Source organism: Chanos chanos, chromosome 7 (assembly GCF_902362185.1).
Source record: "Chanos chanos chromosome 7, fChaCha1.1, whole genome shotgun sequence".
NCBI lineage: Eukaryota > Metazoa > Chordata > Actinopteri > Gonorynchiformes > Chanidae > Chanos > Chanos chanos.
Genome location: NC_044501.1, coordinates 9,295,291 through 9,312,744, shown reverse-complemented (window position 1 = coordinate 9,312,744; position 17,454 = coordinate 9,295,291). Strand labels below are relative to the sequence as shown.

Here is a 17,454-nt window from a genome sequence, read left to right as displayed (position 1 = left end):
TTTGTTCCTCCACTCCGGGCCAAATCTGAACACTCGGTTTGCTTATTAAGAAAGAAAAACGACTTTATACAGCTGGAAAAATCCACAAAACATTAACTGCTTGACTTATTACGTGATCTCTGTGGGCCATTTTGAGCCAGCAGTTGAGGAATGAGATCATTTACTCCAGGGTTCAGTTAAAGGGAGAATAAGAATCTGTACAGAAAGCCGGATTAATCATACACCAGAGAGTAATTTCACTTATGCAATTTCATTGCTATGTTTATACTGGAAAATAACTCCACTTTTTTCCTGCACCGTCCTTACATTGTCCAGATGTGTGAGAAAAAAAAAACCTGTTCCTACCACCTGGATTTAATCAAAAGATCAAAAGAGTATCAGTTTGATTATTTTCAAATAACATCCATGTAATAATGAACGGAAGACGGACAAAACGTATTCCGCGGGAGAAATCTTCCTCCCAAAATTTCCGGTCCAGCCTTATTCTCTTTCACTCTGCCAGAGACAAGTGCAAGTTCTGCCTTGTGAACAGTTTGTTTATTTCAAGTCTCTTCTTTCCTTTCCTTTTTGTTTTTGTTTTAGACCCACTGGGTGTTGGAAGGGTCCTAGTTCACAGTTCCATGGTCTTGTGTGTGTGTGTGTGTGTGTGTGTGTGTGTGTGAGTGAGTGAGTGTGTGTGTGTGTATATGATCCAGTGTGTCATACAGTAGTGTCCCCATACTCTCTGTTCCAGCGAATGTACTGGTCCAGTGTTTGAGGACTCACACTCCTCTTAATCCTCTTCAGAGACTCCACAAAATCAGAGAACCGAATATTCCTCATCTACACACACACACACACACACACAGACACAAACAGACAGAGAGAGAGAGAGAGCATTAATATATTGATGTGATAGGTTGGACTTTATGTAAATATATATTATGAATCCTCAAAACCTCAGAGAGGGACTAACTAACAACAAACTATATGAAAGAACGTACTTGAAGGTACTTCATTTAACCTGTTCTTGGCAGCTTTATCTACAGCTGACAACTAATAACATATTCCAACTGCTAAACAAAGAAAAAAAAAATTTGCCAATTCATGAAACTATCCTAAAGTATGAAAGAAAATCGGACCTCGTTGGCAGCCATGTTTCTGACTTGCTCAGGACGCAGCTCTGTGAAAGGCATAGATAAAGCTGAATTATGCAAACTGTATGATGAAATATGCCTGAAATATGTCTCTGTGTCACATCTTTAACTGACAACCAACATACTGGACGTTAGAAGGTTTGATAAAATCTACAAATCAACATTCATCTAAGCAGCATTTTTTTCCACTTTCAACTGACCTCGTATGGGGCCGAGGGCTGCGTCTTTAGCCAATGAAGTCAGATCACTGCCAGAGTATCCCTCTGTCATTCTGGAAATGCAAAATATCGGAAATGATTTAAATGTTATGTTCGGTCGAGTTATGTCATCAAAAACTCACTTTTTTCCCGTTAGGTTCCACACCACCTCTCACTATTTTATGTATGCTATTTAAAACCGTTATTCAAACGCGACATCGACACCACATCGACACGCATTTGGGGGGGATTTTTGAGAGCATACCTGGCAAGCTGGGCCAGTTCTTTCTGACTCAGAGGGCTGCCATGTTTAGCCAGAAGGTTCTTCAGCAGCTTCAGGCGGGTCTGACATTAGACAACCCCGAAACAAAAATTATACATGCACAAACAAACGACCCCAGAACAAATGTTACATTTACGATAAATAAACAACCCCGGAACAAACGTTACATGTACAGAAACTTTCTTTTAAACATCATACTGAGATTAAATGAAGTTACCTACGGGGGAAAATGCGTGATTGTGAGATCAGAGTACACACGTATGATACTAATGATACTAAACAGAAATTATTATACACAGTGAAGTGACTGTATAATAATTAATTTTAATAATTAATATCAGTCAGACAAACCTCTTCAGTGGGTAAAGCCACATATATTCTTTTAGCAAATCGCCTGAGGATTAAACAGAGAGCACGATTAGAGATCCTTACATCACGGCGAAAAGACATAAAATATATACTTTTGTTGAAGACTGTTCTTTAAGAGAAAAGGGGTGGGGGGAGGGTTATTCATGCCAGAGTGAGGTTAGAGTTTAAAAAGGTCAGAGGTTAAGTGTGACAGGTTGTACCTGAGTACAGCCTCATCAAGTTCCTGAGGTCTGTTAGTGGCTCCCATCACCAACACTCTCTCATCACCTCCTGACTGCACCTACACACACACACACACACACACACATCCATGACCATTGTTGTTTCTTAAAATTAATGTGTGTATGTGAAATTACATACAAACACACACACATTCATGACCATGGTTGTTTCTAAAAATTAACGCAAGTACGTGCAGCTCCATATACACACACACACACACACACACACACACAGGGTGTAATGGGTTTTTACCCCATCAAATTCAATGAGGAACTCTGTCTTCAGTCTTCTACTGGCATCATGTTCTCCCTCTCTCCTTTCACACAGCAGACTGTCAACTTCATCTGAGCACATGAGCAAACATGACCTTCAGACATGACCTCAGACAAACAACAGCTACTTAATAATTCCCTGTACGTGTGTAATTTCTCTTGTCAGTTAACTTTTTTTTGGTCCATATACAGTATTATATCGTGTAGTGGTCTGTGAGGGTGTTGAAGGGGTTTCTCACCAATGAAGATGATGGAAGGTTGAAGCTCCCTGGCCACAGCAAATAGGGCTCTCACCAGCTTCTCTCCTTCACCAACCTACAGGACGATTCACGCACCCACACACACACGCACACAGACGCAGACGCACACGCAGACGCACACAGACACATACATACATACACACACACACAGAGAGAGAGAGAGAGAGAGAGAGAGAGAGAGAGAGAGAGAGAGAGAGAGAGAGAGAGAGAGAGAGAGAGAGAGATAGAGAGAGAGAGAGGACAACCAGTTTAGCCTTGCAACTCTCCTGACACCAGTGAAAACAGAAGCAGTGGAACCTTTGAGTTCACTCACATATTTGGAAGTCAGACTGGCAGCACTGATGTTGAAGAATGTTGCATTAGACTCTATGGCAACCGCTTTGGCCTGTAAATAATTAATATGTAAATATTGTAAATAATTAATATGTAAACATTGATCAAAAGAAAATATTTCATAAGAGAGATATTTCCCTCAAAACAATCTCAAATTCATTCTCAGACAGCTAATACTGTAATTTTTTTCAAGTTGATGAAAACAAACATATGCAAAGAACTCTTTCGATGGTCCCGGAAACTGGATACTGTGTACTGTTTTGTGGTTCCATTCTTACCAGCATAGTTTTCCCATTGCCAGGGGGACCAAAGAGAAGAAGACCTCTTGCTGGAGCCCTGAGACCTGTAAACAACTGATCAGACAAACAAGTAAACAATTCGAAACGACACATGAAAGTTCCCTTAAGGACATGACTAAGCAGTTCCCTGCTTAAACACACACACACACACACACACACACACACACACGCACACACAGAGTTTGTAGGCTCACCTCTGGTCGTAATGCAGGCAGTATGACGATCTCTTGCAGAGCCTGCTTCGCTAACTCCTGCCCAGCAATATCATCAAAGTGCACCATAGAGCCACTGCAACAGACACATTTACACGCTTTCAGGGCTGTAAAGCAAAACTGTGTGCAGTTAGACTGGAATGTCTCACTCTCGCTCTCTTAAAACACAGAAACATAAGAGCAAAAACATGTCACACCACTAGCTAAAAATTCACTGAAGTTTATATCAACTGCAGGGTATAAAAGTAACGAATGAAGATACAGAGCTTGTGCCAAATGGCGTAACATTCCCTATCAAGGGTACTACTTATACCATTGCTATACTGAAGACTAGCACATAAATGGCAACGGAGTGAATTGGAACACAGCCCCAAGTTCTAATCTCCTACCTGTCCACAATCTCATTCAGAATGAGGTTCGCCAGCTTGCTGTCCACGTTCTTAAAGTTTTTCATATCCCTCTTCTTTTGTGGAGTGGATGCTGGCGACGCTGTTTTACCGTTTGTTCTGTTACCGACTCTACCCGCTGAACCCTGAGATGGAGAAGAAAGGGGGGGGGGGGCATAAGAAAAAAACAGTAGTTTGGGTTTGATGTTCTGTGACATCCTTGTGGAAGCTAACGCTGGCCACGCAAATTTGCTAAAACCTAAAAAAATCGAATGTGTGTTTTTATGAATATTCTAGAAGGATCGGTAAAGATTTGTTTCCACTGCAGCTCGTCTTTTTCTCTGGTTTTTGGTCGGTAATATTTTGCGGATTGGGCAAAATCACTGTCCATCACATGTGCACTTTGGCTTGCATTTTGACCAAAACAAAAAAAAAAAACTATAAAGAACGGTAAAAACTGAACATTTAACAAAACTCAAAACTAACAGAAGTATTATTCATAAGAAACAGCCTGACCTTACTGGTGTTGTGAAACTGGGAACCTGGTCGCCCTGAGCTGGGAGCAGACGGCCCACAGTAGCTGGGTGACCGCTGGGCTCCACTGGAAGGGTTTTTGGGTGGGTTCTTTGGTCGAGGAAAGGAGTGACTGGGCTGGGTGAGAGAATCCCTCTTTTTGGGAACGGCGCCGCTGACTTAAAATAGCAAGAGAAACACACACACACACACATACAGATTACCGCATTACCCCCCCCCACCAACACAAAACAACTTCGACCCCAAGCACGGACAACCTGGACCATGTGTACCGTGGGCACAGTACTAATATCACAGATTTCTGAGGCCGAGGGGGAGAGAGAGAGTGTGTGTATCTGTTCCTGTGTGTGTTGGATGTTCATGTCACCCAAGAGATTTCTGGCCCTATTCAATGTACTCTTTGAAGGATTTTTGCTAATAGTTAGCAGTACGATCCGAGATACCCCCCAAAAAGCACCCAATCCCACGCCTCAGCTATCTCTGAGGAGTGGGCAGAGAAAGCACGCACCTGAGCGGATGTTCCCGTTAGCGAAGCCCTGGTTAGCGCTGTTTGTATACACGCCTGTTTGTGAGGACCCTGAACACAGCTTGGCTAAACGATTACACAACGACACAACACAGAACACAGGAGGGGGAAAAAAGGAATCAAGTTTGAAAGGAAAAAAAGGGAAAGCGAAAGGAGAAAATACCCAATAAAATGAAACAGAAAAGGTTACAGGAGAGACTAAAATAATCTTGAAACCACACAGGACGTGTAACACACAAGTCATGTGCATCAGGCTACGAGAAATATGGTTTGCAGTTAGAGTCTTGTGAGTGCTGAATGTTCTAGAAAAAACCTGAACTGAAATCGCTTTCAGTGTGAAATCAGTTTCCATCCCCAAAACACCAAACATCAAACACCAAACCCCAGGCACCATGACCGTGTGGAATCAAACCCTGGTGGCTAAAGACGCTGACAGTTAGCTGTGACCTGACCAGTGCCCCCACAGATAACTCAGCCAAGACTGGGTGGATTTTCACATAAGCTTGATGCATTCATACATCAGTATGATAAATGGCCTAGCCCCTACATAGAGCACACTGTCAATTTTCATAGTCCTAACCCAGTCAGTTTTCATAGTTCATAACCTAACAATCCAATGTACTGGTACTGATACTGCTACGTGATAACTGCAGTCTGATTTTGTTGTCCGACACTGAACTCCCAAGATTCCTTAAACTCTCGTATGAACTTCCTAACAACATCAAAATTTGGGATACATCAATACTAAATGTTCTTCTTTAAAACTAACTCTAACCTTAGTCTGTAGTAAATTCATTAAAGATTGGTTTCTCAGACAACAATGAAACCTAACCATGAGTTAAATTTAATTCTGAAAGTAGACTTTCCATTTAAAATGGAATATAGCCCTTTTCGAAGTTAGTCAGAGACACAACGCAGAGAGAGGTCACCATGGCAACGTAAAGCCAGACTTTACAGATGCTGACCAATCACACAAGGTGTACATACTTCATCTACTCACCCAATAGCTGGAGGCGGTCCTGGGCCATGGTCAAGTTGTTGGCCATCTTCGTTTGAAGCCTTCTGGCTCTTTCTGCCTTCTCTCCTAATAAATACCAGTGAAGACATCAAGATAACAGTGTGTCCAAGATGTTGATATTACACTGTGTACACTGTGTAAACTTTGTTTGACATGTTGTGTCAGGGCTGTTTCTAAAAGGAGATAGTTACTCTGAGTTGGACAGAACATTTTTACAGCTCTTGGAAGCCACTTTGTTGAGTTTACACTGATCTGTCTCTAAATGATGGGAAAAGGACAAAATTATTGAAAAAAAACTTTTTTTTAAAAAAAAAAAAAAAAAAGCTAAAAAAACCCTTTTTCCTCAGTGAGTGCACTGACCTCTGTTCTCTTTAAGACTAAGGGATCTCGTAGATCTCTCACAGGGGAACAGAGGGAAAAACCTTTTCACTGTTCGGTTTTGTGCCTGCGGTGCGGCTACGCTAAACCTACCTACAGGGGCGATCAATGGTAACTCACCAGTTCCCACAACCTCAATAGCAATACCCTTTTCAAGTTCGGCGATGCCTTTTTTGTACCACTGGACTGCATCTTCCTTTTGGCCTGTTCAACACAGAAGAGAGGCACGCTGTCAAGGTAGTCCTTACAACAGAGAGACAGCTATAAGGCCTACTTTCCTTTTTTTGTCTGTGCCTGTGGTTTGAAGTTGTGCAAGAGTTGATGACCGGCAGAGGAGAGATTAATAACATCGAGCGTCATTTTCAAATTGAATTGCAATCATATATATATTTTTTTTGTTTGTTTGTTTGTTTCTGTCGAATAATTCAAATACAACCGAAATCCTCAACTGTATTAAGGCAAGCGTTCACCCATGATCATTCAACAAAAAGTGAAACTCCTTGAGTACTTTTGAGTTTAATATTACTGATTTCTAGAAAAACTGTAAAATTACTGTGGTATATAAACAAACTTTATCAATAAATCTCCTACAAAGTTTGACCAGCTGAGTTTATTTTTCATACTCCTGGGTCAAGGCTTGATGGTTTTGAAACACGTGTTCAGAGGAATTGATAAAGTTCATATGTCCAGGGGCCTACAGCTCAGTTGGTGGAAAGCTGGTGAACAAAGGTCTTCGTTCAGTGCTGTTACAAGCATTTCTCTCACTGCCAAAACAATGAGACTACACAGAGACACCGTGCATCCGATATGACAGCTGCTGGTCTACAAATAGCACATATGTCTTCTTCTGCTCAAATGACATGATACTGCTAAATGTCAGCAGTAGGATTTCTGCTCCGTGGAGAGAACATGCTAGAATATAGTTCGATAATTTTGTCTGGCGCTTTTCAGAGACGCAACATACTCTGATTTCAGATGTTACGCACGCACATCGACAACCTAATTAAACTGTTCTGTATAAATAGGTCATTAGCAGCTGTAAAGTAATGACTTGGTGCGTGTGTGTGTGTGTGTGTGTGTGTGTGTGTGTATGCATGCCTCAAAAACAAGTCAGTGTACTTCAAAAGAGAACGGATAATGCGCACACATTAGAAAACATTCTTTTAACAATCAGACTGTAAAAACATGGACATAAAAACACATATCAACTTGAAAGAAATTCTGTCAAGGCTTTTAAGACAAGGGCAGAGACAGTAACAGGAACTGGGTTTAAAAACAAAGAATGATATTGTCGTTGATAAAGCACAACCATTTTTAAAGATAAAAAAAGTAATGAGATTAATGCACTGCTTGTATGATGGGAACATATTTTTCGGTTAGACCTCTCCAGACAAGTACAAAAATATTTCTGACATTATGAACGCGACAGTGTATAGGACCATCAAGTTGGTCCATTTTACAGTAAAGCCTTTCATCAACTGAATGCACGCAATGCAAACAGGATGATGTAATGTTCTGTAATAAACCATTAGGAGTGTCTCATGCAGTAGCTCAATACGTGTAACGGTGATGCCGAGGACTTTGGAGAGGGGCAAATATTTTCCACTCCACTGCCGAGCAGAACAATTCCTGTCAGAATGCATCAGTCTCATGTTGCCTCTATTGATCCGTTGGGGATCACGAGGCTCTGGGCCCCCAATCTGAGCCAGCTAGCACTGTTCATTTCATGGTAATCTTTATTTCAATGGCATTTTATTGAGAAAGCAGAGAGCACAAAACCTAAATGTTTTTAATTTCAGGTAGTTCATGACTGATGTATGATATTTTCCACTTACTTGATGGTCACCATGTACAGATGCATGTATAATACAGCATAAAAAAATGTGAAAAACAACTCGCCCAACGTGGGGCTCGAACCCACGACCCTGAGATTAAGAGTCTCATGCTCTACCGACTGAGCTAGCCGGGCTGATACCAAAGATGTACGTCATACGCACTTTCAAGAACACGCCCCCAATTCTATCAGTAGAAGAGAGTATGCTTTTCAAAAATTACCTGCTACACATTTTAAAATGTGAAGGCAGGTTTAGTACCGGTCATATAATTAACAACTCCGAGTGCATATCATTAACTCCAGCATGTCCTAAATATCTTCAACACCAGTGTGTCCTAAATGTGTTTAAGACAGGCATATACTAAATGTCTGGTGTCAAAAATGTATGCTGTGATAACAAGGAAAAGTCTGAGCCTTCGGTTGTTCCCCAGCAACCTAACTCGTATTATTAGATCAGCACATGGAGTGTTATAATATACCTTTGTCGTCCTCGTCGATGCGGAGAGCCACTGAAATGTATTCAAAAGCTTGTTTGTGATGATTCCGGATCTGCTCGCCCGTGTCATCGTATTCCTTGCTGCCATGTTCCTTGGGTCTGGCTGCCATAGTGCGGCAGATTCGTTTGCAGACCCACGCAAGAACAGTACTCAGATGCAAAACCAGGACTCGAAACACAGAAAACAAAGCCAGCAGTGGGTATGAAAAGTAATATTTCTCTTCCTTATCAACTGTCACCTGATCGCAGATGTCTAACGTTAGTTCGGATGAAGGCCCAATTCGAGCAATGCCTCTTTTCTTTTTGACTCTTATTCCAGCGATAGAATTCATTCACCTGACTCAGTGTCTCCTCCATAACATAATTAGAGGAAGAGTAATCTTTAGATTTGCAGCTCGACAGCATCCAATTCCAAACTTGCCCTACTGTCCTATTTACCTCAAAGAATCAGTCAGTAGATGGGTGTTTTCAAAGATGAAAGCGGAAGTTCACGATAGCGAATACAAGCTGACGTAGCTACGCCCCAAATTAACGTGTAAAAGTACGACAGCGCATTTTCTGTATCTAACGTAGCGTAGCGTAAGCAGAATTTGCGTAGAAACTAACAACAAACATGGCAGACGGTAGGAATTGTTCCCTTGTCTTTGTATAACATTCACGCAACATTTCATGGAGACTAATAATTAAATATTTAGAGTTTGCACCTATTCTCTTCTATCATTATGTAGTTCATATGTATGCAAGATCTGCGTAGAGTGTAGCATTTTCTGCTGTTGTCAACGGCTACTTCCACCATGACTAGCAATCTAGCTAGCAGGCTATGTTAGTTAGCCCATTGAATCCCGCCATTCACTCTTTGCTAGTTGGCGTTAGCTAATTTTTGGCCGACCGGCAGAACAGATTACAGCTAAAGTAGCGGCAGCTAACAAAGAGCAATGTAATGGCCTAGCCAGTTTTGAAATCTGTTTGTTCAGTATCTAACGTTTCGAAGAAAAGGGCGAATCAGTGCAGAATTCGTCGATAGCGAGTGTGAAATCCTCACTTTTAGCTTCAGTGTAGGGAGAAGTATCAATAGCCCTTTCTGCAGTCACTAGCCGGCCAGTCATTTATACAGTTATTGAAATGCCATTAGTGAAAGGTTTAAAACTATATTTCTTGATAATAATAATTAGCGTGTTCGGTCGGCTGACGCGCCGTGGTGAACCTAACTCTCGTTATTCTAGAAACTAGGCTATATATGAATTAAACTGCATCAGTTAGTGTCGTCTAATCTCTACATTTTAATTATTATTATTATTCTTATTTTTATTATTATTATTATTATTTATTGGTTGGTTTGTTTTCCCTCAGATCACACGGACGCAGATCAGAGCATGGAGGGGCACACACCTGTAAGTGGACGGAAACCTTTTATATACGTCGACCAGAGGATTTCTTAGTGGCTTGATGTTATTTGTCTTGCTTATGTTCTCCTCTTTCTTTTAAGGCTGCGGAGAACCCCCACGCAGAATATGGCCTCACAGAAAATATACAGGTATCTGGCAGACTGCAGGCATGAAAACACATAAGTACAACTCGACACTTTTGGGGGGGGTCACACTGATACACCATCACAGTGACATGGAGAGAAAGAGATTTGAATTGATTTTGTCACAGTATTGCACCGGACACGTTGTGCCTGTATTTCAGAGGATAGTGGAAAATGAGAAAGCCAGCGCAGAAAAAGTCACCAAACAGAAGATGGACTTGCAGACTCTACAGACTCTACCGACACGAGCGTACTTGGATCAGACGGTCGTGCCAATACTTCTCCAAGGGTTATCCGTGCTCGCGAAGGAAAGGTGTGTGCTCCTGATTTAGAGGCGTGACAAAAAAAAAACGTATGAAATGTGCAGTAACTAAACAACACTTAATGAATATACTCAAATAATGTAAGTCGTTTACTCAACTCATTTTGGGGGATTTTTTTTTCAGACATGTTATATATGTCAAAAGTTCACAGAATATAACCATGTGTTTCTATTTTTCTTTTGGGTTTTTTTTCCAGACCACCAAATCCAATCGAGTTTTTAGCGACGTTCCTTCTGAAAAATAAGTCACAGTTTGAGGACCGAAATTAAGCGCCTGACCGAAGAAGTGGAGCTCATTGGCTGTTGATTATTTTTTTGTGTGTGTGTATGTGCATGTGTGTGTGTGTGTGTGTTTGTTTTGTTTCTTTCCTCAGATTTAGCCAAACAGATGCCACTCTTATGAAATTCTCTACTGTAGTTTTATAAGCTCAAATAAAAGCATGGCAACAGAGTGTCTCTCGGTTTGGTGGAGAAGTGTCCTGTTTCTTGTTCAATGTGGAAACGTGTTTTGTCACCTTTAGCGGAATTCTGATGAACAAAAAAAAAAAATGACCATCCTGTAATATGCTAGTGTTACTTTATTGCACATAAGAAAAACAACAAGAATAACAAAAAAAAACCCCTATAAAACTGTAAAGCACAGTGATGACCTGGTGAGCAGGTTTCATTTCCTGTGCGGCAGCTACAGAACGACCCAAACGTAAATACAGTTATGTGTCAAATCAGACAGAATCCAGGAAAGTGGTTGTAGCACCGTCTTAGATTTTGTTCAGAGTTTGTCTATGTAACGTCTGGGTCCAAAAACTAAGGCCTGTAAAATATTTTTGTTCATGTCCAATGTTTTTATTCTTTTTTTTTTTTTTTTTTTGGCCCTTGATATTTTTTTATTTTTAGTCTCAAAAAGCCCCTTATCTGGGAAGCCATGTTTGGGCATTAATGTCTTGTAAAGGATTATTCCTGGAGCCTCACCAGATTTTGTAGGATGGAAGACAAACATGTTCTCCGAATGGCTATAACTAAAAGTTTGTACTGCATGCCTACTGATTTTCTATAAGGCCTTAGATTAGCAAAATTCCTAAACAAGAGTGATAGCGAGGGTATTATAAACCCATTTTTTGCACCCATACAGTATCAATCATGATTTTTTTTTTTTCTTCATATACAACCTTTTATTCATTTTTGTGCCGATATTTCGGGTCTCTGCCACTATTGGACATTAAGTTAATAGAAGAACACGGTGTGGTAGCATTTTATGGTCATTTTCATAGGACCAAAATGGTAGGTGAGGTAGCTGGTAGGAACATTAAAATGTATGTGGAAATAGCTTAGTGTATAGTCATTTAGTGTACAAAGTGCTAATGTCTTTCCATAATCCCTTCACAAATACACGTAGTTAAAAATAATTGTTTTACCTTTAGGAATATATAACCAAATATGGCATCATACTTCAGGCAATAAAATTTTGGGGACAAGAATGAACAACACAGGAAAACATGTTCTGATTCTAAAGTGCTTGTAGGGGCATATACTAATGATTTCACCGTGTGGACACGTTTCAACATGCATATCAGTACTAACTGAAAGTTCCATACTCTAACATGCACGGTGTAAAATTACACGTATAAACACGTCCAACCTTTTACACATTTAGATACTCCCACTGGGGCTTGAGAGGGTCATTTAGGATACCACTTACCCCTCCTTATACCAGAGGTTTCATCAAAATATTTCACTTGTTTTCAATATCCAGGACCTTACCCGAGACACAGTTCCCATCTCAATGCCCTCTGTTCCGGTGAACATGCTGAAAATATATTTATCCTTTATTTCTTACAATTCCTATGACACAGGGATTCAATATTCATGGAGATACCAAGGCAAAAAAACATTTTACTGCCATGGGTAAAATATCTCTCAAATCTGTGTCTATTTTTGTATGAAGGAAAAACGGAAGGACATTGGCACTTAATGCACTTAATAACCATACATCAAACAATTTCCATGAACATTTTTGCATTCCTACCAGCGAGCCCAGATACCATTTTGGTCCTATGAAAATGACCAAAATATGCTGCCACGCCTTGTTTTAGTCATGGTATCTTCATGTCCATTGGTGGTAGAGACCTCAAATACTGGCAGAAGAATTAATAAAAGATTGTATTTGCGGAAAAAATAATGATTGATATCATATTGGGGCAAAAATGTGGGTTTGTAGTACCCTCAATATCAGTCTCGTTCAGGAAGTTTGCACTTTTTAAAAAAAATCTAGGGCCTTATAAAAATAAAATGGCATGCAGTACAGGCTTTTAATGGTTTTGGCATACAGAAAAACATGTTTGTCTTCCATCCTACAATGTTTGCTGAGGCTAGAAACAATACTCGTCAAGACATTAATGCCCAAACACGGCTTGCCCAGATAAAGCGTTTTTGAGGCCATAAAAATGAAATGGTATCAAAAAAAAAATATGAAAACATAGGATTTGAACAGAATATTTTACAGGCCTTGGTCTTGGGACCCAAACGTGATATAGACAAGGTTTGAAAAAATCTCAAGACGGTGCTGCAACAACCTTATCTGATCTGACACCAAACGACCCATATAGAAACCAATCAATTATACTTATAAATCAGTTACGTTTTTAGCACATAAAAAAGCAAAACCGTAAAGTGCAATAACAGAGACGACCCGGCGAGCGGGTTTCATTTACGATGGAGCAGCTATATTTCTCAATAAATCAGTTGAAATATTCCATCACAATTACATCATCATCTATAAAATATATAGGTATATAAATATGTAGAATTCCTCTTCAGTAAAAAGTTTCATCACACTCACTCTCAGGGTATGCGAAAGCATTTCATTCAACAGCGGGTCGGCGCTCCGCTTTGACGGGATCACGTTCGTCGTTTTTTTTTTGGGTTCTTGTAGATCGTTGTGTTTTCTCAGTAGGACTGTGCACTTTGGGCTCATTTTCTTTTTTTTTTTTTACGACCAGCATTCTTTCATGAAATGAATCAAAAGGAGCAGAAATGATATGAAAAATACAGGAGAGGTGATTTGGCTCAGGGTAATCGGGCTTTTTTCAAAAGGGAACCGAGGAGCGCGGCACCTCTCCCGTTACATAAAAATTCTCTAACTCCTCCGTGGATGAGGAAAAGAAAAAAAACCAAAACAAAACAAAAGTCTGCGGTCTGGGTGAGATTTCAAACTGACTTTAAAAGATGCAAAGGACTCTTATGTAGACAGTGGCATAAGTTACTGATTTGTTTTTTTTATCATAGTATAACATTACAAACAGTAAAATGGAACAGGCTATTATTTCAGAGGACAGTTTACATACTTTTTCACATACTTCACTTAAAAAGACAATCTTTTTTTTTTCCCCCCCAAGATCATGATTCTAAGATCTATTGAAATTAGTATACACTTTGATTCTTCATACTGTCCACAGCGAAAACCATGGACTTGGAATTTCTGGGCTTCATAAAACTGACTTAAGTTTTTTTGTTTGTTTGTTTTTGTTTTTTAATCATACAGCAGCATTGCAACTGACTTATTATTTTCAGTCACAGAATCTCCCTGTTTCATGTACTGTCAGTTTGCCTCCCAACATAGGTTATCACTGGTTAGTTCACTATCACAATGGCACAGTAAACTAACCAAGGCAGTAAACAAGAAAGGATATTAAGGAGCCAAAAGGACTGAGTGACTCCACAGATGGTAACCACGACAACCACTGACCAGGATTACCAAGGGGCCTCATTTGTTCCTGACCTGAAAATGTCTTTTTTTTTTTTTTGAAGATATGTTTGCTGTATAATGTGTGCTGTAACACTTATTCAGATGCTATATGTAAGGTCAGACAGGATAGGAACTCACTTACAGTTTGTGATTTTGACATTATCCGTACACTAGATTTTTTACAAACAAGGCCCCATGCTTTGAAAGGACAGAACAAACAGCAGCCATTAACAGAGAACCTTTTTTTTTTCCCCACTACATAAGCTGACACGGATACGTTGGGAACTAAATTGCTCTAATCCAAGCTGTCTCCTCGTATCGGCACGAACAGCCGGGAGGCTCCGCTGTGTAATAATTGAATGAGACAACTTCCCAAAATTTCCCAAGGCGGGAAACACTGCAAACCTTCCAGTGTTTGTCGCCTCACAGAATTTTTTTATTTTTTTATCCACTCCCGTATAAAATCCCATAACTTCCTTTATAAAGACGTTAATCTTTGGCCTTTCTGCATTATTCTGGCAGCGCACATGGGAACTGAGACCTCATTCAAATATTCCACTTTAAAATGCTGTAGTCAGACTACATGGTGTTGATGTGTTACTGTGGCAAACTGACAAAGAAAAAAAAAAACGTAAAAAGAAAAAAGAAAAAAAAAAAAGGCCTGTCCCCTCCTCTGTCTTGGACGGGGTGGCGGGGGGGGGGGGGGGGTGGGGGGGGGTGTCAGATATAGTACTGGTGGGGCCGCCAAGGTGTCCATTAAAAAGGACGCACCAGGTTGTCGGTGGAGAAATAAAAGACCAGTCCGAAGGTGATGGAGATAGGCAGAGCGGGCAGGGCTTTCTTAAAAATGGCCAAGAGCAGGAGGGTTAGGCACAGTCCCTACAGAGGAGAGAGAGAGAGAGAGAAAAAAAAAGAGTGGTGTTTAAGTCATTTCTCCACCTTTACATTCTATGACTTCTCGTATTTAAACTAGACACGCCCGGGAGAGACTGCGACTTTGCGAACAATAGAAACTTTATCAGTGTTCTGGTGTTTGCGCAACCACAACATCAAGTCTATTCACCTTTTTTTTCCTTTTCAGTTTCAGATGTTTGAAGGGCACGACGTGAAATCACGCTGCTGTTCAAACAGTTCTCGCACAATGACTTGAAATGAATCATTGCTGCATGTTTACGCCGTTATTGACTGTTTGTTTTGTTTGTTTGTTTGTTTGCGGGAGAAGTCATAAGCGCTAATGATCGTTACTTAAATGGTTTTACTCACAATGAGAATGGCCACAAACAAGCCAGGGTGGTATTCCAGTCGCCCTCCTGTGGCAGCAGCGGCTTTCCCCACCAGTACGCTGTAGAAAATGAAATCCCCCAGCCCTAATTTAAACTCCTCCTGTACAGGACGCAAGGAGAACAACGTTCAGAAACACGAGACAGACTGACACCTACGAAGAACACCTTAACAAAACGTGTATGAGCGGAGTTTACGAGGCCTTAGGCCGGGTCATTCTGCTAGAGAGAGTATGTCACGATGGAAACCATTCAGCCACTCACGGTCCTCCTCTGGCTCCTCCTCCCCTGAATTGCTTCTGCTTATTCACACGGAACGGGGCGCTCTCAGGCTCCGCCCCCTCGTTCTCTGAAGCCTCGCCCTCATCGTTTTGTGGCGCTTCCTCATCTGAGGCGCAAGCATTAGAAGGAAAGGCATCACTTTAAGAGCAAATTTTCACAATTTATCATATGTTACGTTCAAACGCCTGTGGTAAAAAAAAAAATAAATAAAAATGCTGCCCACATATGGAGAAATTTTAACAATGGAAAGGAAAAAACAAAAACAAAAACACACAAAACCCGTGTCTCGGTTGGCTGACTGCGGAGCTGTAGACGGACGGGCCATTCCTACCATCCAAACCATGGCAGCTGAAAGAGAGACCTCACACGTTTAATGTGGCATAGCGTGTGTTTTTTTGGGTTTTTTTCCCTCAGCCTACAGCATACCAAGGCCTTTGTACAGAAACAAACAATTCAGTAAATAACAGGCTGTAATTAAGTGCTTGCAGTTATGTCTCAAGGCAAACAGACACAAAGTAAAAGTATGATGTTTCTGGTCTGAAAGAGCTTACATGAGTATATGAGCGCAGGGAATATGGGTTCATTTCTCTCTTGTGCCGTCTCCACTAGCATTCTCAATGGGCCCTTGGGACACAAAACAGCTATCAAATCTGAAAGAGAATAAAAACAGACACAAAGGCATTAACAATAAAAGAAACAGGCAGATGAGAGGAACAGATTGTAACAGATAACAGATATTCACCACTCGACGCTGTAAACAGGAAGAGGTTGGAGGATGTGTGTTCTCTCACACGATCCTGAGAGTTCTCTGGGTCTCATATTAGACCTGTTTTTCAGAGCTCTTAACCCACGCGTCTCATATACTGTGTTCAGAGTTTCACCCTGAAGGAAAATTCGTGAATTTACGGAGCCGATGCTTCGGCAAATTTGTGAGCGACTCACAATCTAACTCATTAGACTTTGGAAAACGATCCACGTTGGGGTTTTACGAAAAGACAAGCGCCTTAAAACGCGTATTCCAACACAATATCGCAACACTACGACATACAAAGCCTAAAAACAACCGGCAGAAAAGTTCCACGGCGCCAGCGTCGGGATAGCACGTCCTCCTCTCACCGTATACGGAGATGGCTCCCAGTATGACCCAGGCAGACCACTCAGGCAAGTATTTGATGAAGATGAGGGCCATGAGAGCGCTGATGATGATGAGATAGGCCTGCTGGAGCTGAAGAGGACCTTTCCAGTGGATACACACCATTCCCACTGCCCCAAAGTTCCAGATGATCATCACTAGAGTTGGGTAGTCCATAGCCACATTGTACGTCCTAAACACCTCACTTGGGGAACAAATTGGAATCGGAGAACAACGTTTGGGAGTTAAACTGTGCGTCTAGGTTTGCTCTGATGTAAGAAGCTATCGAGAAAATGAAAGCGGAGGAAATAGAACGGAGTGAAATGGAGCAGTGTGGAACAGAGGAGAGCGGTGAAGGGTACAGTGGGACAGAACGGTGTGGTGTCGGGAGAAATAAAATAGTAGTGAGTAAA

At 40.9% G+C, this 17,454-nt stretch overlaps 2 protein-coding genes and 1 non-coding gene across 4 annotated transcripts; 1 reads left to right on the top strand and 2 right to left on the bottom strand.

Annotated features, from left to right (window-relative positions):
* Window positions 1–672: 672 nt before the first annotated feature.
* spast (spastin) lies at window positions 673–9,227 on the bottom strand. 2 transcript variants are annotated; one of them, XM_030779811.1, is made up of 17 exons: window positions 8,739–9,227; window positions 6,546–6,629; window positions 6,030–6,113; window positions 5,012–5,095; window positions 4,486–4,661; window positions 3,973–4,115; window positions 3,566–3,659; window positions 3,351–3,425; window positions 3,053–3,124; window positions 2,719–2,794; window positions 2,460–2,551; window positions 2,186–2,265; window positions 1,968–2,010; window positions 1,599–1,678; window positions 1,337–1,407; window positions 1,122–1,162; window positions 673–822 (listed from the first exon to the last, which is right to left on the bottom strand). In XM_030779811.1, the coding sequence occupies exons 1-17, from the start codon at window positions 9,085–9,087 to the stop codon at window positions 700–702; spliced, it is 1,767 nt and encodes a 588-aa protein (XP_030635671.1). In that variant the 5' UTR covers window positions 9,088–9,227; the 3' UTR covers window positions 673–699. The 2 variants fall into 2 exon arrangements, with proteins under 2 accessions (XP_030635671.1, XP_030635672.1); XM_030779812.1 differs by lacking the exon at window positions 5,012–5,095.
* trnak-cuu (transfer RNA lysine (anticodon CUU)) lies at window positions 8,322–8,394 on the bottom strand. Its single transcript has one exon. It is a non-coding gene; the product is annotated as a tRNA-Lys (tRNA).
* A 141-nt stretch (window positions 9,228–9,368) lies between the features above and the next one.
* dpy30 (dpy-30 histone methyltransferase complex regulatory subunit) lies at window positions 9,369–10,967 on the top strand. Its single transcript, XM_030780790.1, has 5 exons — window positions 9,369–9,378; window positions 10,106–10,146; window positions 10,242–10,289; window positions 10,445–10,596; window positions 10,803–10,967. Exons 1-5 carry the CDS (start codon window positions 9,369–9,371, stop codon window positions 10,873–10,875), a joined length of 324 nt encoding a protein of 107 aa, XP_030636650.1. The 3' UTR covers window positions 10,876–10,967.
* Window positions 10,968–17,454: the final 6,487 nt, after the last annotated feature.

What these genes read in the sequence shown, in the direction of transcription:
- dpy30 (XM_030780790.1), top strand. An exon ending in GCATGGAGGGGCACACACCT is followed by an intron (nt 10,147 to 10,241) that starts GTAAGTGGACGG and finishes CTTTCTTTTAAG; the next exon opens with GCTGCGGAGAACCCCCACGC. An exon ending in GCCTCACAGAAAATATACAG is followed by an intron (nt 10,290 to 10,444) that starts GTATCTGGCAGA and finishes CCTGTATTTCAG; the next exon opens with AGGATAGTGGAAAATGAGAA.
- spast (XM_030779811.1), bottom strand. Translation starts at nt 9,087, where the DNA reads ATGAATTCTATCGCTGGAATAAGAGTCAAAAAGAAAAGAGGCATTGCT. An exon ending in TGCCTGCATTACGACCAGAG is followed by an intron (nt 3,426 to 3,565) that starts GTGAGCCTACAA and finishes TTGTCTGATCAG; the next exon opens with TTGTTTACAGGTCTCAGGGC. An exon ending in GCAATGGGAAAACTATGCTG is followed by an intron (nt 3,125 to 3,350) that starts GTAAGAATGGAA and finishes AATTATTTACAG; the next exon opens with GCCAAAGCGGTTGCCATAGA.